The sequence below is a fragment of the Acomys russatus genome, chromosome 3 (genome assembly GCF_903995435.1).
Source record: "Acomys russatus chromosome 3, mAcoRus1.1, whole genome shotgun sequence".
Lineage (NCBI taxonomy): Eukaryota > Metazoa > Chordata > Mammalia > Rodentia > Muridae > Acomys > Acomys russatus.
In genome coordinates, this window is record NC_067139.1 from 17997182 (window position 1) to 18017803 (window position 20622).

Here is a 20622-nt window from a genome sequence, read left to right on the forward strand (position 1 = left end):
CACCTAGGGGGACAGAAAGAATAGCTGTCACTCATTTTGGTTATTGCCCAGCAAGGTACAGAGAGCATAAGAATATGCCGAAGTTAGGAAACCACCTGCATTTGAAACCTGCTCTTCTACCTGTGGTGTCAGGGACAGTAGGTAAACTTACTCTGCAGGTGGGAGTCAGCTTTTCTCTAAAGAGGGGTGTTCAATGGTTCATCCATTTCCTAGCAATGTCCTGAGCCTGCCCCAGAGAACAGGTGTGAGCATGAGAAGATGCCAGTCTCGCTCTGGGCAGGTGGGGAGGAGGCCAGGGGATTTTCTTGTACACAGACAGCTGTTTGTTGGTGAGGACTATACAGAGCATGCTGGAGGACTAAGTGGACTCTCTAGGTTTACATTAAGGTGATGTGTAATATTTACAGAATAACACTCTGATAAATGGTAAATTTGAGAACATCAATAGAAAAGCTGTCTCCCACACAAGATCTGTGCGTCCAGATCTTTCCCCTACTGTTGTAGAAGGAAACGTGTCTTTGTCCTGCTTGTGTGAGAAGCACGTGAACACTCAGCCATAGTGAAGTCATGTTTGCAGGGACACAGAGGCTTGGCATGCTGGGGAGTTACACTGCAGCCAGAGAGTTCTGATTTGGGGCAACAGGCCTGGAGTAAGAGGAGGAGGGGAGATCCAGTAGTTCTCAGGGGCAGAGGACAAGATGTTCTACTTAAACTCCATCCTTCCTGAAGCAAGTTCTTGTGGCTCTCCATTTCAGAATGACCACTCAGGTCACAGAAAACGTTTTTCATCTAGCCCTTCCACTATAATTTGGATCTTCAAAGTCTCCCAAAGGCCCGATGTTGAAGGCTTGAACTCCACCCAGGGCAGTATCAGGACGCAGACATTTAGGAAAAGGAGCCTCATGGGGTCAAGTTCATGCACTTGCTTTGAGGATGTAAGGACGACCCTAATTCCGCTTCTTTTGTTTCTACATGCCATGAAGTGAGTAGATTCCTCTGCTATACGCTCCTGTCATGGGTCAACAAGCCATGAACTACTTGAAGACTCCAAATCTGTATGCCAAACAAACCTTTCCTCTCTTTAAGCCGATTATCTCTGGTATTTTGTTACAGGAAGCTGCCACGCCTCCCAAATTCTCTGGTAGTATTCCGGCTTCCCTTCCCCAGCATCCTTCCCTCGCCTCCCTTCCCAGTCTACTCACAGTTGAGGAGCCCGAGCTGCAGAAGTGAGGCCAGGGCAGTGAGGATCATAAAGAGCAGCAGCCCTCCCCTGCGCCCGAGGAACCTGACTACCACACACATGGCCAGGCAGGAGGCCAGTGCGATGCTGGCCATGGTGTAGTAGTCAGCGTAGAAGTTCTCTAGGAGTGGCACCTTCACCTCATGGCCCATCATGCTTCTCGCAAAGCAGTGGTGGATCCCGAACCCTGTCAGCCTGTGGGAGAGACACATACGCACTCACTGAGAGGGTGGGCAGCATGCCCCCGGGGCTACTCAGTCTCCTGGCGATGACCAAGAGACGGAGAAGCATGTTACAAGTGAGAGGAAACGATGCTGTCACTACACGTGGACCTGTGAGGGACTTAAATACAAAGAGATGTCAAAGAAACAGCTATGATACCCTTTGTGTACCCAGGGCATGGGACAAAGTGCCTTCTGTGTGTTAATTTACGCTCACGTCAGCACAAGAGCATCGGTATACCCACTTCGCAGACCAGCAGCAGATATAGGGCACATCTTGCCTGCCTGTCTGGGCTTCTGCTTCCTTTTTGAGTACTCAGGGCTCTGAAAACTTGGACTCCATCCAGAACACTACCTCTTCACTCATGTTGGCACTTATGCAACCAGGATGGTAGGAAAAAATGAGCCAGAAGCCAGTCCAAATGAAGATACTAGGTCCATCTCCTTGCCACCTCATATGAGCATATAAACCTGTTGGGCAATGTATCCCAAGATACCCTGGACAACAGGAATGAAATGTGGTGGGATACACGTAAGAGGGTGAAGATGCACATACAAATATTTTTAGGGCTCTGAAGGGTTCTCATGAACAAGAATAAAATGCCTGGAGTGCATATCAGTTCCCATCCATCCTGGAGCCACCCGCCCCTGCAGCTGTCCTCTCATGCAGCAGGTAACTCTAAGTCCTTTTTGTCCAACCTTGAGGAAGCACCACGGTTACTGGCGACAGGCCCCACCCCTTGTAGAGAGAAGCCACGTTTTGTCAGCTGACTGTGGCTTCCCTACACTGTCTTCCTTACAGAGCCCCATTTTTCTGTGCAACTGTGTTGTAGTCTAGCCATAGATTTCAAGTGCTCTAGTTTCTTGGGATCCACATGAGCTTCCTTCCATCCTGGCCTACTGACATCTCACAGTGATCTTCGCCCCTTTGTACTGGGAGAAATGAACTCTAACCACAATGTGTGATTACAAAATAGTGGAGTTCAGTCCTTTGTCCCCACAAGAATCACAAGACTGAAAACTCATCTCATTTATGCCTGATTTTGTGATTTTTTTTGCAGCATAGAAATTAGCAAAATCATTCTGCTGATATTAATGAGACTAGCTAGCTGGCATCTCCCTAAGAGTGGACGGTACTGCGATGACCACCGATGGCCAGTACTGGGAGGAAGGAGAGGCGTGAGGTCTTTGGGTCTGGCTTTTATGTGCCTTGGTTAGATAAGTGCTGTAGGGCTATGATTAAATATTCGCTCTTCTGTTGATGGGTAGTGAAACCCTTTGTACCTCAAAAGTGAAACTGAATTGGGTCTTTCAGAATCACTGATTTCACAGAGCAGTTCTAGCAGGAGCGCTGTAAAGAATGGGAGGCTGCAACTCCAGATGACCTCATCTCCTAGATGACCTTTACTCTCCCCAAAGGTCCACTTTGAGCAGCTGGGGAGGATGAGGTTGTAGAGCTGTGAGGGAAGGCTAGAAGGAGCTTCCGAGTACACACCCAGCACCAGGAAACTGTGTGAGCCACAGACCCAGCAGGCAGGGGTGATGCTGGATGGAGAGACATTTTGAGGGAGCCTGAGCTCCTGCTCTGCATTCAGGCAACCCGCCACTGACTGCAGCTGCCCTCCGTAGAGAGGGCACTTCTGAGCAGATGGACTAGTGGCGAAGTGGCCTGAACTGGCTGCATGCAGGGAGAATAGCCCTTTGGAGCCTAGTTGGGGGACCCTGGCCAAAGCCCCATGGGGATCAACATTCCTGTTCCTAGACAGTGCCAGGAACCCTAACCTGGGGACTTTCTCCTAGTGTGCAGTTACATGCACTGTGGCTCACAGTCTCTCGGAGGCATGAGGTGAGGCCACTGTTACAGATTTTCCTAGACATAAAATGCACAGAGGGAGGGTATTGTTCTGAAGACACAGGTGTGTGCAGGACCTCACCAAGACTCCTGGCTGCCTTCATGCTGGAAGCCCCAGGGGCTCTAGCACCATGCAGGGCATAGGCAATGTTCAGCAGTGAGGTGGTTGGTATCCTTGAGGCCTGTCATCCTTCAAACATACAGATGGGCAACCCAGGCAAACTTCTGGGGCCTCTTTCATAGAGACAGGTTGGGACAGGTGGGCACAGGGCAGCAGGGATTCAGGGTTCATCCAGGGGTGGGAGGAGGGTCCCTCTGGATCTGACCACATGTGTTCCCATGACTTACGAGTTCACACATAGAACCACGATGTTCTTCCACAGGTTCCGCGTCCCCACCACCTTCACGATGCACACCTTCTTGGGCCTCCGTGAAAGCTCTTTCTCTAGTTCTGCAAGAGAAAGAACTGTGACCTTGAGCAGGATGGAAGGTTCCAGACACAGCTATAACACAGCTTTGGTTTCCCCATGCAGGACCATGTGAAAAGAAGAAAGACTTTTGCCGTTAAGCCAGGGGGAGAATCAAGGCTTTCTGGCTGGTAATGTGCTCATGAGACTAACTCAGCAGACAGAGTTTCCTACCACAACTGAAAGTGCACAAAGCACCTTGCTAGTGTATGTTTACCCTAAGCTCTGCTTATAGAACCAGGCAAAGCGCGCGCGCACGCGCGCACACACGCACACACACGCGCGCACTTCATTTTGCCTGGATGCCCCATGATGGGCGCCTACGTTACTGAGGCCTAAATTTGGTTCTGCACACACACAGCTAGTGATTTCTTTCTGCTAGAAACTTCATCCACTTTTGTCACTCACAGCCCAGAGGCGTGTGAAGCTACAGGCTCATATGCACCTGAATCTTAGGGCGTTAGAATGTCTGCACACACTGTCCTTAGGGGATGTGAACTTTTGAAAGACAAATAAACACATCTATTTGTGTGCACCCCTCCCCCGACATTTGTGCTTGCTTTAGATTAGTTAGTTGAGATTCTCGGGGGAGTGGGATATAGTTCAGTGCTACAACCCCAACCTGTGCTTAGGAGGCACGAAGCCCTAGTTTCCATTCATACAAGATGGATACTGTATTAGGCTTAGGGTGTGACAGACATCGAAGCTATGGGACGGAGGCACTTGTGAGGCTCATCCTAGCTTTGATGGTCTAACAGAGCTCCAGAGTTACCCCAACCTGGCTTGGGATTCACTCACGTCCTGGGGCTGGCCTGTCATTCTAACAGGGATGATCAGAACCTGGGAAATGCGTCCGGTGGAAGGAGCTGTGGAGTTACTGCCTGAGAGCAATGCTCACAACTCAGCCTTCTGGGCCTTCTGCCCTCTAGCTGGCATGTTCTCACCCCCTACTAGAAGCTAAATCAGAAAGGGTGTTTCTCAGATCCAAGGAGCCAGTGCTCTTAAGTCCTGTCAAGGTCACAAAAACAGGGAAAGACCAAGGAACTGTCAAGACCAGAAAAAACAGTGGCAAGGTGACAGCAAACCACAAGCCTGGACAGGATCCTTGAGCACAGGGGGCCAGGGAGGGACACTCAACAGTGGCTGGCACTTTAGTTAACAACAATGTCCAGTTTCTTTAGTTTTGACAAATGTGTCATGGTAATGGCAGACTGCAGCAATTGGGGGAAATGATTCAGGAGTATAGAAAAGTTCTGTACTGTCTCAACTTTCCTGTATATATGAAATAGTTCCAAAATAAAACATTTTTAAAAATTTAAAATGTCTGGGAATGAGTACAGAGGATGCCTTTAGGCCCTGCAGGCACATATGGCCCTTTCTATGTGTCTGGGCTTTGAAGCCTTGCATTTAAATAACATCATCATAATTATCTGAAAAAATATATCTGGGACTGAACATGTACAGTTCTTTTCTTGTTACTGGTCCCTAAACAATCAGCATAACAACTTGAGTTTTCACAGCACTGGCCATCCTGAATAGCTCAGGGTTATCTAGCATGCAGGAGGCTGTGTGTGGGCTCTATGCGAGCACTCTACCTTTACATTCAAGGAAGGTGAGCCCCTGTGAGTGTTGGTGTCCTGGAGGTTCTGAAACCATCCCTGGATATGGAGCCACGACAGCTGTTGCCTCCTGCTCCCATAAAGGCTATACCTCCTGCAAACTCCAGGTCAGCCACACCCATCCTGGATGCTCAACTCTCTATTTCATTTTTTTTTTTAATACAAACCTCATTCATAATACTTTGAAGGAAAAATTAAACCATTTAAAACAGGGAGCTAGTAACCCAGTGATCTATACTGTGGCATATACCGTATCTAACACTCAGGAGCAAGAGGTGGAGCTCTGGACGCCAGCCTCACCTACACAGTGACTTCCAGGCCAGCCAGGCTTATGTAGTGGGGGAACAGACATGGGGGGCATTTAGACAAATTTTTTTATTATTTATACAATTTTTATTTAACCAGGTTTGTTTGTTGTCAAATATGGGGTTCTATGATGTTGTTCAGGCTGGTCTCTGCTTCAACTTCCTAAATTCTTGGGATTATGAGCATATACAATCATACCTAGTTCTAAGTAAAAAGGTTAGACTCATTGCCACTCCAGCCAGGACAGAATAAACCTTTTATCAGACTGAAGAAGAATATTCCAATTTTCCAGAACATTCTTCCTTCTCATAGTTAGACATGAGATGAGAACTTGGGACAAGCCAACATGGCTGGTATTCTGGATGGCTGTCCACAGACCTTCTCAGCTCCAGAAGGTTCTTGACCTGTTTTGTCTCAGAAAAAACAGGCTAATTTGACTTACTGATGCCCTTTCTCTGTGATCACTTATCACAGATCACTTAATAACAGATACAGTCTGAGAGTTATGTCATCAGCTGACTCTGCCATTGTTAAACATCACAGACAGCTCACAGACCTGGATGATACCAGGCAGCTTCTGGGCACAGAGCTGTGAAAAAATAGGAGATGCACGAGGCTTCTGCCAACCTCATACAGTATACTGCTGTGTAAGAAAAATTAAAAAAAAAATACAAAAGCCACTCCAGAATGACAGTAAAATGTATACTGTATTAAAGACACAAGCCACCAGTCTTCTCGTTGTTATGCACTGCCCATCCCTACATGTGCCATCCTTCTAGAGTCCTGACAGTGCAGCCCATGTACATAAGACCAGCACCATCAGCACGAGGAAACACACCTCATACTTTGACAGCTACAATGCTTAGGCCATGTTCTGCTCTGTGAAAAGCCTATGGACTGGGTGTGGGGGTCTCTGGTGACAGACACTTTGCTGTGTAGTACAAGACTGTGTTTGTTAAAGAGCTTGGGAACACAATTGGTAGATATTCGCAGATCCCTCCGGTGATCTGGGCACCTTCTTTTTTTTTTATTAAATATTTTTTTACATATACATTTCTATTATTACACATATGTATGCAATAAACTACCCACAGCAAGAAGAACCATGAAACAATCAGGAATTATATAAATGTTACATTCTTAGTGTTTTGGGTATTTGCATTTGGCAGCCTTGAAGAAAACATCTTTCCTATCTTGTTGCATTTGAAATTCTGAATGTAAATCAATATCTATCATAGTTCGGCATTGATCTGGGCCCTTTCACCATTACGAACACACCAGAAGTTAGCTCTTATCGGCATCCTCTCTCAGCAGTCATCCACGAGGGAAAGCCAAATATCCATTAGAATGTTTATATGAGTTTAAAGTTGTTTCTATTCAAAAGTGGCCCATATGTAACTGCTAATGTATTATTGTGGATGCAATAGTATGTTAAAGAAGCTACAGCAATTGTATTATGACCTAAGGGTTTTTTTTTTTTTTTAAATAAAATTAAACCCTAGAGCCCAGTCTAAGAATTGACTGTAGTCTACAGCTGCAATTGCATTATTCTAAAGGGAATTAAATTAACTTTTCCTACACTATTGATGTTTCATCAGGGTCTCTGTTACTCATATCCCTAGCCCACCATCAACATCGTCAAACTTCTGCAGCTTCAAGTGTGTTCTTCTGGCTGAAACCCATGTATTCCAAATTGTAGGAACTATTAGCTGACTGCTGAGACCCTGTGAGGACACTGGCGATAAGGAGCTTTCTTATCTCTAACTATCAGGTAGAGTCCTAGGAACTACTCCAAACTTCTTGCATTAGGAAATAAAAGCAAACAGGTGCCAGGCAGCTGATAAGACAGGAGCATTAGGTTGCTTTTCTAGAGCTTGGAGCACAGTGCCGCAGCCCTCTTTGGCTCAGTGCTGTCAGAGAATTTCAAATGGAGACACAGGCGCTTACTGTTGGCCAGCCAGGTGTGTCTAGTCCTGCTCCATGTTTCCTTGACCGCTGCGGTCAGTGGCCGAGGACTAGGAGCAGCGAGGCTCCCCCGGCCTGGGAGGAAGCTCAGGTTGGTGCTTCTTCTAAGCCTCCTTAGGAAAGCTGCTCATGTAACAGAGGCCTCAGATCCCTAAAGCTAACAACTCCGGTCTGAAATAGTAAATGGGAAATTCAGATACAAGAAATTCATAAATTATCTTGTTGTAATTGCTCTAGTTTTGCTACTGCTGTTAATCTCTTCCTGTGTGTAATTTGTAAATTAAACCTTATAGTAGATCTGTATGTTTAGGGAAAACCTAGCCTGTCTGAAGTTGAGTACTATCTATGGTTTTAGGCACCAATGGAGGGCAGTCATGGCACATGCTCTGCCCTGAGGTCATGGCAGGATTGGTGGGCATGCTCCGAGCCCTGGATACAGCAGACAGTGAAGAGGCCCTGGCCCCTCGCTATCTTCCCAAGGGCAGCAGAGAGAGAAGGCAGTGGAAGCATACCCTGGGCAGCTTCCCTGTGACTAAGAGGCTTGGGTCAGACTTTGGATTACTTCCCCAGCTAGGCTGTCCACAGAGGTCACATGACCCGTGCTCCCAGCATACTGTTCTCCCCATGGAGCAGAAAAGGGCATGCTTGTGCTCTCCACTGGGTGACCCTTCATGGAGACCCTTCCCAGGGAGTATATTGGGAGTGGGGACTCACTGCTTCCCAACATTCAATCTTTCCAGCCCTCGCTGTCCGCATACACAACAGGGAGAGCTGAACCTCCATGTGGCTCTGTTATCAGAAGGCTTCCTCAGGCCTGCCGGTGTAAGTCTCTTGGCCAGCCTCCCCACCACTGAAAGCAAGGAGCTCAGAGGACCCCGACACATGGTTAACCGGCCTTTTTTTCTTTTCTATGGGCTACAGGCAGCACAGAAACAGCAGTCTTTACTTCCACTGCAAATGTTCAAAATCTAGAGTCAAGCCTGGGAGGGAGAGCCATCATACTTGAGCGTATCATGATGCTGTGAGAATGACATTTGGGGACACATCCAGGTGTCTAATGCAGCTGTACATGTCGCTAAGACCATCACTTATGCTCAAAGGAAAACTGAAGACAGCTTTAAGACAATAGAAATGCGAAGTTTTGGGAGATACGGTTTTCTTTTTAGCATAAACCCAAACCCAGCACTAACAGAGCATGAAGCCCTCCCTCCTTATTACATCCCAGCCTAAGGCACTTTTCTGCCTGGGGGCACCCTAAGAAACAGCCCTGTCTCTTCTTCACTGTGGGAGCCCTAGATCCCTGTATATCATGAATATTCATGGAATGCTGCTGTCGGCGGGTCTCCTTTGGTGTTGGGGGACAGCCTGGGATCTGCAGCAGAGGCTCTGTGGGATAGAGGCAATGCTGATAAACTTCTGTTTGCAGCCAAGGCAAGGGTGCAGCTGTGTAGAGCATGATGGCTGACTTGGGCTTGAGGAACTAGCCTTGAGGCTGGGGGAACAGGTCTGAGTGGGTGGGACTTTCCTGAGGTGGAGCCTATTGGGAGGAAGAACACAGGGGCCCAAGAGGGACCAGAGGCCTGGGGGAGGTAGAGGTTTCTAGAGGCCTGGGGGAGGTAGAAGTTTCTAAGTCTACATGTAAGACATGGGGTCTCCTCTGAGGGCCCTGGGTGGCCACAGGTGATGATGTAACTGTATTGCTCTTGGACTGCTGATGGAGGAATGGAGGGCAGAGCACTAACCCTGACCCTGAGAAGTTGAGTAAGAACCATGAGCTTGATGGGGGAACTACATGAGGCACTGGGGCAATCATTACAGGTGGAGAGACGATTCTGTCCCAGAGAAGACAGACTCCTCCCCCAAATGCTGGGCAGTATTGCATATTTTTGTCTGTGTGCATCTGACAGTCGGGGAGAGGGGCATAGAGAGCCAGGGTGAATAAGTGTCCCACAGTGACCACAATGATGACGACACATCCTGTGCCTTTCTCCTCTCTGTTAGTCACCAAGGGGGACAAATCACCTCTTGCTTGGCCCCTGCCTGGGGCACAGAAAAGAGGTAAACACCAACCAAAGCCATAAGCAGAGACATGGGGAGGAGGAGAGCTAATATCATTTTCCAAAAATAGGGACATGAATCAGTGTAATTAGGATTGAGAAAACAAGCTTTTCCCAGATAATATTTAAGAAGTGGAGTGTGATGATTTAATTAGAAGCCCAGAAACTAACGTACAATAAGGCTTGGGAACAGAAGCTTGCGGGAAGCTATGGGATGGTCCAAATCAGGCAGATTTGGCCTAAAGTGTTCCTTGATAGCATCCTTTCCACAGGCCTCATGATGTCCCTCTTCGCAGCAGCACAGGAAAGCCACTTGGGCTAGATTTCCTGGGGTTCAACTCCCTCGACACTATTTAGAAGCCAATTGGATTCTGGCAAAGTAGCTCAGCCTCTCTGTGCCTTGGTTTCCTCATCTGCAAACAGAGAATACCACAGCATCCCTTTAAATGCACTGCTGTGAAGAAAGAGGCTCATGTGCATGCCACATATAGGATGGGATGCTAGAAATGAGCTGATCTTCACACATCAGAAGGGGTGTGACACGTAAGCATCATGTATTGTCTGTTTCCTGTCAGTGCTACTGAGAAAGGGGGCCCGCAGATGGCCCTCTGAAGAGCCAGCATTCAGCACTCTACAGGTAGAGCAGCCTTGGCTTGCATCCTTTATTCCAAAGAAATCAGGAGATTTTGGTTGACTGGGCTTTTCCTGCCTGAGGACCTGGTAGACCACACCTCTGTGTCCTCGGCACAGGTAAAGATATGCCAACCCTTGAATGTGGTCAATAAGAAGCCCCCTGAGTGCTAAGAGCTCTCAAGATCCAGGTGGCTCACCTGCTTCCAACTGGAAACGGGGACCTGCAAGGTACATTCTGCCTGGCACAGGCCCCTGCTCATCTGTGTCTCAGAGCCAGGTTTACTTAGTCACTTTGACTGCAGCCACTTGCCACCACCCTCCATTCTTCTACCGAGTGTACATTTAAGACCTCCCCTGTGTATGTACCCCATCTGCGAGCTCTTTAAGAGTTGGGCCTGGCCTCCTCTTTTGTCGTGTGCCATCAGGTGCTTAATAAATATGTGTCCTGAATGAATGAATGGTCATCATATGATTCTAGTTACCGAGACAGTCAGGTCATTTATTCTCTCCCTCTCCCTGCATGCCCCACACCCACTATGCATTACTTTCTTAGGGGACTGTACAAAGCATGCAGGTTTTCAGGTTAAACATGGCGGGTCAAGGCTGCCATTTTCCAAAGGGGCTCTCTAGGTCCCTTGCATTAGATCCCTTCCAGAGCCCACTAAAAGAGCACATTCTGAGGGTTTCTTTCAGATCTACAAGGTCAGTATCTTGGCATGTCAGGGAGGATTCAGGAACCTGGCTGTGAAGAGCTTCCTGGTGTTGTTTACAGCCTCCCAGCTTGAAAGCCCCACTTAGCTTATGCTGAAGTCCTGATTCACAAAAATTCTATGGATCTGAACCACTCTACAAAAATAGTTCATGCCTCCATTTCTTCCCTTGACCAACAAATAGGTCATGGCTGTAAATAGACATTGGCAGCCCTTTGAAGATCATACTCAAGAAGAGAGGTCACTTACACCATCCGTACCCTGAGCCAAGGCTTTAAACTGGCAGGTAGTCAGGGCAAGAAGGCACTGGGTGCCACAAAGCCAAATACACCCCCATCTCACACCACGCTTCTGGCTTCGTATGGGCTATAAGGTATGTGATAGAGTGTTCAACTTCATTAGGAATGAAACCAGCTCCCAGACAGTGGAGAGAATTTCAGTTTATTTTCACTTCCAGACAGTTTTGGCCACTGTTGCCTTTCCAAACCTTTGCAAACCACATGGGCCCAGCAGCATAGACCAGATACTAGCCAGGGCAGTTATCCCAGACAAGACCAGCTCCCAGGCTCCCTGGTCAGCTCCACTGCACTTACCTGGCATCACTCCCTTGATGTCACTCTCAGGGCTCACACAGTTCTTCTGGGTGAGGTACAGGATCAGCTTCTTTGCTGACTCAAACTGCTGGGTAGCCATTAGCCATCGGAGAGACTCGGGGAAAATCCTTTGAAGACACAAGGGGAAGGACTGAATGGCTTCCATTCTGTTTCATTTCAGTCATGTGTTATTCAGAAAGTCAGGATGGATTATGGGTAAGAAGTTACTGTGATGACCTGAAGCCCCCTTGACGGCTCAGGAATGTCTTTAAGTGGATCAAGCAGCTGGAAAAAGTAGATATTGCTATGATCTCCGTCTCCAAATAAAAAGCTATAATATATTTCAAGTTGTAGGCATTTTAAAAAATAATCAAAACTGTTTATTGGTTTTTGGTTATTAAAAATTAATTTTGGGCAACAAAATTTGAACAAATATAAACACCTGAAAATGTCATCAGTAAAATGTGACATTTTAAAATCAGATCTTTTCTTTATAATGAAATAATAGAATAAATGCCAATGCCATGGTTTAAATTCCATCTTGCTGTATATTTGGGTGCAGTGTCTTTTCTCAATTTATTGAGATTGTAGATCATTAACATTTATTTTCCCCTCAATATATGGATTTAAAACCTTACAGTTTAATGCTAGTATCAGTGTTGCCACATCTGTGTTAGAGTCTAGTAATTTTGTTAGGTTCCTCTCCCCCTCCCTTTGCTAATTTGGCAGTGTGAGCTACTTTGCCAATTGTCTGTAAAACCCTAAAATATACAACACGGGGGGATGGGGAAGAGTCAAAGTAACATCACTTATACCCAGTGTTTGTGGACACTAACTTCCCAGCAGGGAATCAAAGTCATAAATCAATGGTGTTTGAGTAGTATCACTTTTTTCAAATCAAGGCCCATGTTATACACACAACACAGCCATCTTTGTTCTCAGAGTATCCAGGAGAACAGCACTGGCCCAGGGGATGCCTGACACTCAAGAGAAAATTCTTCCTCTTGTCCCAGGCCACAGAATAAAAGGCAGAGACCAAACTGCACTAGTTAGGCAAGGTCAGTGGCTTCAAAAATTTTGACAGGTCTCTAGGACACTGCAATATCCCAAGTAGTCACTCAGTCTTTAGCTCATCTCTGTTACCCCTAACACTGGGTCCTCAGACAACAGTGTCTGCATAGCTGAAACCGACAGCTGGAAATCAGTATTCTACCTAAAGCTCTTTCAAGATCACAAAGCTTGTAGGCTTGGATTATAGCATGGTGATCCACCACGGTTGAGGAAATGGGTGTGGGCCTCTCATGAGCTCAGATTCTAGCTGGGCACTGAGTGGTTTCTTTGCTTGTTTGTTTGTTTGTTGTTTGTATGTGAACTGAGCATTGTCACTGTAAGTCCATCACTGATGGATATACTCCTGATCTCAAATCTTATGGAGGGAAACCTCTATAAATATGATAAGTAAGGTAATATACACATACACACTCAACTTAATGAGTAGCATTGACCAAACTCTGCATCTATGACTTAGGATGATGTAGGGCAGGCAGTGTCCTACCAGTTCACAGGTGGCACTGTTATTTCTCATTTGATAGCTGTGAAAATTCAGGGAAAGAATACCCAAGAACTTGCTCAGGACACTGAGCCATCGGATGGTAGATTCAATGAGTTGAAAGCTCACTTCCTGACCTGCAGACACAGCAAAGCAGCAAGCCAAGCCACTCAGACAGCTGTTGTTGGGGAAGTACTGTCCTTAGGAGGATTTCTGGAGGGTGGGGGGTGGTTTACAGAAAGCTACAAGCCCCAGGGTGCATGCTCCAAACCCTTAGGCATATGAAGTCATAAAGAACTGAGCTGTGGCTCATGAGAAGGCCCAGAAGCCTGTTTGAGTTTGGATAGTGTGGTGCGAACTTGAACTTCTCAGGACACTTGTATGATGTAATAACATTCTAAAGCTTAAAAAACCCCAACAGAACTGGGCATGGAGGTTCACCGCTATAATCCCAGCACCCAGAAGGCTGAGACAGGAGATTTACTTTGAGTTCAAGGCCACTGGGGCTACCTAGTGAACTTCAGGGCAGCCTGTAATATGGAATGAGACATTATCTCAAGAATCCAAACCAAACCAAAGCCGGCCACGGCTTGGGACCTGGGAGGAGCATATCTTTGATGCTTTGAGATACGGATTATTTCAACCAAAAATAAAACACAGAAGGAAAAAAAAAGCCACCTCTGCCCAGTGTACCTTATGCTAGAAAAACCACGGAGCAGAAATAAGTAAAAGGATCTCTGATTGGGTGGCATGGAGGTTGCGTGATCAGTTCACTGGAAACAACTCTTGATGCAGAATAGGGAATGAATAGGACAGTGGATTTAAGCCTAAACCTTACACTGTTCTTTACTGATAATGCCACACAGCAGGTGTGAAAGCTATTCTCTGAGATTCAACTGAACAACAATTAATTTGAATAATCTGTGTTTGAGTTCTCTGCTCTATTTGATTCTTTCTTTCGGGTGCTGGGGGCCTTTTCTAACTTGCCACCAGTTAACCCTATGGAATGTGTGGAGTTTGAATGCTTGCAAATGACTTCTTTATACTTTCATGTCTTGATTTGATTCAAAGAAGCACAATGACTCTGAAGTAATCCACATGCTTTACAAGTGTCAAATCTGCGATGAAATATAGTAACTCAAAAGAATATAAATAGGATTTAGGGAAGTTTGATGAGAAAGTAATATATCATTACAGTAGATTACTGTACTTTTCAATAGAGGAAAATTTGTTATTTTAATTTTTAGTAATAAATATATACAGCTGGTTAAAGTTTTAAAAGATTGGTACATGGTACTATAAGGCTGATCATTTTCCCTTAAGGTTTAAAAGGTTTAATAAATTGTTTTCTTGTTCAATAGGAGAATCTAACATCCACAAGTTTCCTATCTGGACAGACTTTTTGTTCACTAACATACATTTACTATAAAATGAATGGATTTCAATATAACATTAATGTATATCATACATTTGATCATACCCCCACCACTCCCTCATAGCATCCCCCTCTGTTCTTTCCCCAAGAAGTTTCCTTCTGTTTTCATGTCTTACATATTTATTTAGAAATCTAGATGTTACATATGAGAGAAAATACACACTATTTGTCTTTCTGAGTCTGGCTTATTTCACTTAACATGATGACCTCCAGCTTTATCTACTGTCTTGCCAATGTCATAACTTCATTCTTTTTATGGCTAAATAAAACTCCATCATGTATATACGCCACACAGTGTTTATCTGTTCTCCCCTTGAATGGCGAGTAGGCTGACTCCATATCTTGCTGCTGTGAAGATGGATGGGCATGTCTCTGTGTTCATTGACTTAATCCTTCCGGTGTATATACCCAGGAGTGGTAGTAGCTTTTTTAAGAAACCCCATACCGATTTCAATACTGGCTAGGGATGCTTTTTTGAGGGTTCATTAAACATACACTCTGGTGAAAGGCCAGTTGGGCAGTCCTCTCAGTAAAAAGCGTGTGTGTCCTATTTAATTTACTGTACTAGGACATTTACTCATAAATAAAATACAGAAAGGAAATAAAACTAACCGCTAAGGCTTTATTAAATTAGCTGTACCCTTAGGTCACTCCTTTATTTGCTTCATGAAGTATTTAGTTTTAGGGCGATACCCATGTACACAAACACACCTTCCTGCCTGTGACTCAACAGGAACGTCATTCACAGAATAAACACACATGAAGCAGTTGGAGTCAGTGGGGGAGAAGAGCCGGTTATTTTGTTAGGAAAGAAAGCATGCTATACACATCCTGCACCACTGAGCTATACCTCAGCCCAGTGTGGACTTCTGCCAAGCAGGCTCACAGGAAGAGCACAGCTCATGGAGGGAGCAATGTCAATAAAACTTTGTGGAGATGACCTTTCCATATGTGCACATGAAAGTGAGTATAGGAGTAGCCTGGGACACTTCTGATTCAAAGAGGTAGCTCTAGTTGCGCTAGTTGTTTACCCTCTGGGCACGATCAAGTACTGGGCAGCTAAAAAAAAAAAAAAAAAAAAAAATTCTAGAGAATCTCAGAAAGAAAACAAAGAAGCAGCAACAAACTCAAAGGCCTGAATGGAATTAAACACAATTGGAAGTTATTCAAAGGTACCCAGAGCTCTTCCCAAACCTAGGCCCCATAGTCCCACAGAAAAATGATGGTGGAAATAAGTCAGGAAGTTGCTGTGACCTAAAATGAGTCCCTTTATTCATCTGGGCCTCAGTTTCCCAGGATCTGTGAAATGGGGTCAGTAAGAATGCCACAGAAGCCTCGGCAGCCAGGGGCCCTGTTGCAGGATATTTGATCCCACTGTGGTACCTGAGAATGTGAGCTGGAAAAACCTGTCTTTTGTTTGGCGTGGTTGATCCCTAGCACACACCTTTAATCCAAGAGCTTTCTGTCCACAGGATTTAATAAAGTTAACCCGAGGTCAAGAGGTGGAGCAAGAAACCAGCTGATGGAATTAAAGAGGAGGAAGGACTCTGGGTTGAGGGGTATTTAAGACAGCTCGCAGAAGCAGAAGGGGCTCTTTGGCTTTTCACTCTTTAGCTCTTCAGCTCCTTGGCCTTTGGCTTTTTGAACTAGCAAGTCTTTGGCCTTGGTTTGTTTGTTTGTTTGTTTTTGCCTTTTCCTCCTGGGCTGTCAGCTGAGCTAGTGAGCCTTATGGGCCTTTTCCATTGGGACATGAGCTGAGTAGGAAGGTCAGCTGGGTGCTTTCTCTGTCTCACTGAGCTAGCAGGTTTTCACTCCAGCACCTGGCTTTATTGGTAAAATAGAACATTTGGGATTTTCTTTCAAAACAACAATCTCCTATGTTATCTATTGAGATATGGTGCTAAAAGTCACCTCTGAAAGGTAAAATTATGCCACACAGTGCACAGCTGCCTCTTAGCGCTACAGGCTCAGCCACACAGTGCACAGCATGATCATGATGCTACAGGCTCAGCCACACGGTGCACAGCATGATCATGGTGCTATAGGCTCAGCCACACGGTGCACCAGATGATCATGATGCTATAGGCTCAGCCACACGGTGCACAGCATGATCATGATGCTATAGGCTCAGCCACACGGTGCACAGCATGATCATGATGCTATAGGCTCAGCCACACGGTGCACAGCAATGATCATGATGCTATAGGCTCAGCCACACGGTGCACGCATGATCATGGTGCTACAGGCTCAGCCACAACGGTGCACAGCATGATCATGGTGCTATAGGCCAGCCACACGTTCACAGCATGATCATGATGCTATAGGCTCAGCCACACGTGCACACATGATCATGATGCTATAGGCTCACCACACGGTGCACAGCATGATCATGATGCTACAGGCTCAGCCACACGGTGCACAGCATGATCATGGTGCTATAGGGCTCAGCCACACGGTGCACAGCAATGATCATGATGCTATAAGGCTCAGCCACACGGTGCACAGCATGATCATGATGCTACAGGCTCAGCCACACGGTGCACAGCATGATCATGATGCTACAGGCTCAGCCACACGGTGCACAGCATGATCCATGATGCTATAGGCTCAGGCACACGGTGCAACATCATGATCATGATGCTATAAGGCTCAGCCAAACAGTGCACAGCATGATCATGATGCTACAGGCTCAGCCACACGGTGCACAGCATGATCATGATGCTATAGGCTCAGCCACACGGTGCACAGCATGATCATGATGCTATAGGCTCAGCCACACGGTGCACAGCATGATCATGGTGCTATAGGCTCAGCCACACGGTGCACAGCATGATCATGATGCTATAGGCTCAGCCACACGGTGCACAGCATGATCATGGTGCTACAGGCTCAGCCACACGGTGCACAGCATGATCATGGTGCTATAGGCTCAGCCACACGGTGCACAGCATGATCATGATGCTATAGGCTCAGCCACACGGTGCACAGCATGATCATGGTGCTACAGGCTCAGCCACACGGTGCACAGCATGATCATGATGCTATAGGCTCAGCCACACGGTGCACAGCATGATCATGATGCTATAGGCTCAGCCACACGGTGCACAGCATGATCATGGTGCTACAGGCTCAGCCACACGGTGCACAGCATGATCATGATGCTATAGGCTCAGCCACAGGTGCACAGCATGATCATGGTGCTATAGGCTCAGCCACACAGTGCACAGCATGATCATGGTGCTATAGGCTCAGCCACACGGTGCACAGCATGATCATGGTGCTACAGGCTCAGCCACACGGTGCACAGCATGATCATGTGCTACAGGCTCAGCCACACGGTGCACAGCATGATCATGATGCTATAGGCTCAGCCACACGGTGCACAGCATGATCATGATGCTAAGGCTCAGCCACACGGTGCACAGCATGATCATGATGCTATAGGCTCAGCCAGGTGCACAGCATGATCATGTGCTACAGGCTCAGCCACACGGTGCACAGCATGATCATGATGCTATAGGCTCAGCCACACGGTGCACAGCATGATCATGATGCTATAGGCTCAGCCACACGGTGCACAGCATGATCATGGTGCTATAGGCTCAGCCACACGGTGCACAGCATGATCATGGTGCTATAGGCTCAGCCACACGGTGCACAGCATGATCATGGTGCTACAGGCTCAGCCACACGGTGCACAGCATGATCATGATGCTATAGGCTCAGCCACACGGTGCACAGCATGATCATGATGCTATAGGCTCAGCCACACGGTGCACAGCATGATCATGATGCTATAGGCTCAGCCACACGGTGCACAGCATGATCATGATGCTATAGGCTCAGCCACACGGTGCACAGCATGATCATGGTGCTATAGGCTCAGCCACACGGTGCACAGCATGATCATGTGCTATAGGCTCAGCCACACGGTGCACAGCATGATCATGGTGCTATAGGCTCAGCCACACGGTGCACAGCATGATCATGGTGCTACAGGCTCAGCCACACGGTGCACAGCATGATCATGGTGCTATAGGCTCAGCCACACGGTGCACAGCATGATCATGTGCTAGGCTCAGCCACACGGTGCACAGCATGATCATGGTGCTATAGGCTCAGCCACACGGTGCCAGCATGATCATGGTGCTACAGGCTCAGCCACACGGTGCACAGCATGATCATGATGCTATAGGCTCAGCCACACGGTGCACAGCATGATCATGGTGCTATAGGCTCAGCCACACGGTGCACAGCATGATCATGGTGCTATAGGCTCAGCCACACGGTGCACAGCATGATCATGGTGCTACAGGCTCAGCCACATGGTGCACAGCATGATCATGGTGCTACAGGCTCAGCCACACGGTGCACAGCATGATCATGATGCTAAGGCTCAGCCACACGGTGCACAGCATGATCATGATGCTATAGGCTCAGCCACACGGTGCACAGCATGATCATGATGCTATAGGCTCAGCCACACGGTGCACAGCATGATCATGGTGCTACAGGCTCAGCCACACGGTGCACAGCATGATCATGCTATAGGCTCAGCCACACGGTGCACAGCATGATCATGATGCTATAGGCTCAGCCACACGGTGCACAGCATGATCATGGTGCTACAGGCTCAGCCACATGGTGCACAGCATGATCATGGTGCTACAGGCTCAGCCACACGGTGCACAGCATGATCATGATGCTATAGGCTCAGCCACACGGTGCACAGCATGATCATGATGCTATAGGCTCAGCTACACGGTGCACAGCATGATCATGATGCTATAGGCTCAGCCACACGGTGCACAGCATGATCATGGTGCTACAGGCTCAGCCACATGGTGCACAGCATGATCATGGTGCTACAGGCTCAGCCACACGGTGCACAGCATGATCATGATGCTATAGGCTCAGCCACACGGTGCACAGCATGATCATGATGCTATAGGCTCAGCCACACGGTGCACAGCATGATCATGATGCTATAGGCTCAGCCACACGGTGCACAGCATGATCATGGTGCTACAGGCTCAGCCACACGGTGCACAGCATGATCATGATGCTATAGGCTCAGCCACACGGTGCACAGCATGATCATGATGCTATAGGCTCAGCCACACGGTGCACAGCATGATCATGGTGCTACAGGCTCAGCCACACGGTGCACAGCATGATCATGGTGCTACAGGCTCAGCCACACAGTGCACAGCATGATCATGGTGCTACAGGCTCAGCCACACGGTGCACAGCATGATCATGGTGCTATAGGCTCAGCCACACGGTGCACAGCATGATCATGGTGCTACAGGCTCAGCCACACGGTGCACAGCATGATCATGGTGCTATAGGCTCAGCCACACGGTGCACAGCATGATCATGGTGCTACAGGCTCAGCCACACGGTGCACAGCATGATCATGATGCTATAGGCTCAGGCACACGGTGCACAGCATGATCATGATGCTATAGGCTCAGGCCACACGGTGCACAGCATGATCATGATGCTACAGGCTCAGCCACACGGTGCACAGCATGATCATGGTGCTATATAGCAGCCACACGGTGCACAGCATGATCATGATGCTATAGGCTCAGCCACACGGTGCACAGCATGATCATGATGCTATAGGCTCAGCCACACGGTGCACAGCATGATCATGGTGCTACAGGCTCAGCCACACGGTGCACAGCATGATCATGATGCTATAGGCTCAGCCACACGGTGCACAGCATGATCATGATGCTATAGGCTCAGCCACACGGTGCACAGCATGATCATGGTGCTACAGGCTCAGCCACACGGTGCACAGCATGATCATGGTGCTATAGGCTCAGCCACACGGTGCACAGCATGATCATGGTGCTACAGGCTCAGCCACACGGTGCACAGCATGATCATGGTGCTATAGGCTCAGCCACACGGTGCACAGCATGATCATGGTGCTACAGGCTCAGCCACACGGTGCACAGCAT

General features: G+C 47.4%; 1 protein-coding gene across 2 annotated transcripts in view; it reads right to left on the reverse strand.

The window, feature by feature from the left end:
• Slc22a23 (solute carrier family 22 member 23) overlaps positions 1-20622 on the reverse strand; it is a 167782-nt gene that overhangs the window by 13372 nt on the left and 133788 nt on the right. For both annotated transcript variants that reach the window (XM_051169645.1, XM_051169654.1), the window contains exons 5-7: positions 11664-11791; positions 3662-3764; positions 1203-1435 (exon numbers count right to left, since the gene is read on the reverse strand). In XM_051169645.1, the coding sequence (XP_051025602.1) occupies positions 1203-1435; positions 3662-3764; positions 11664-11791 (464 nt within the window). The remainder of the gene's footprint in view (positions 1-1202; positions 1436-3661; positions 3765-11663; positions 11792-20622) is intronic.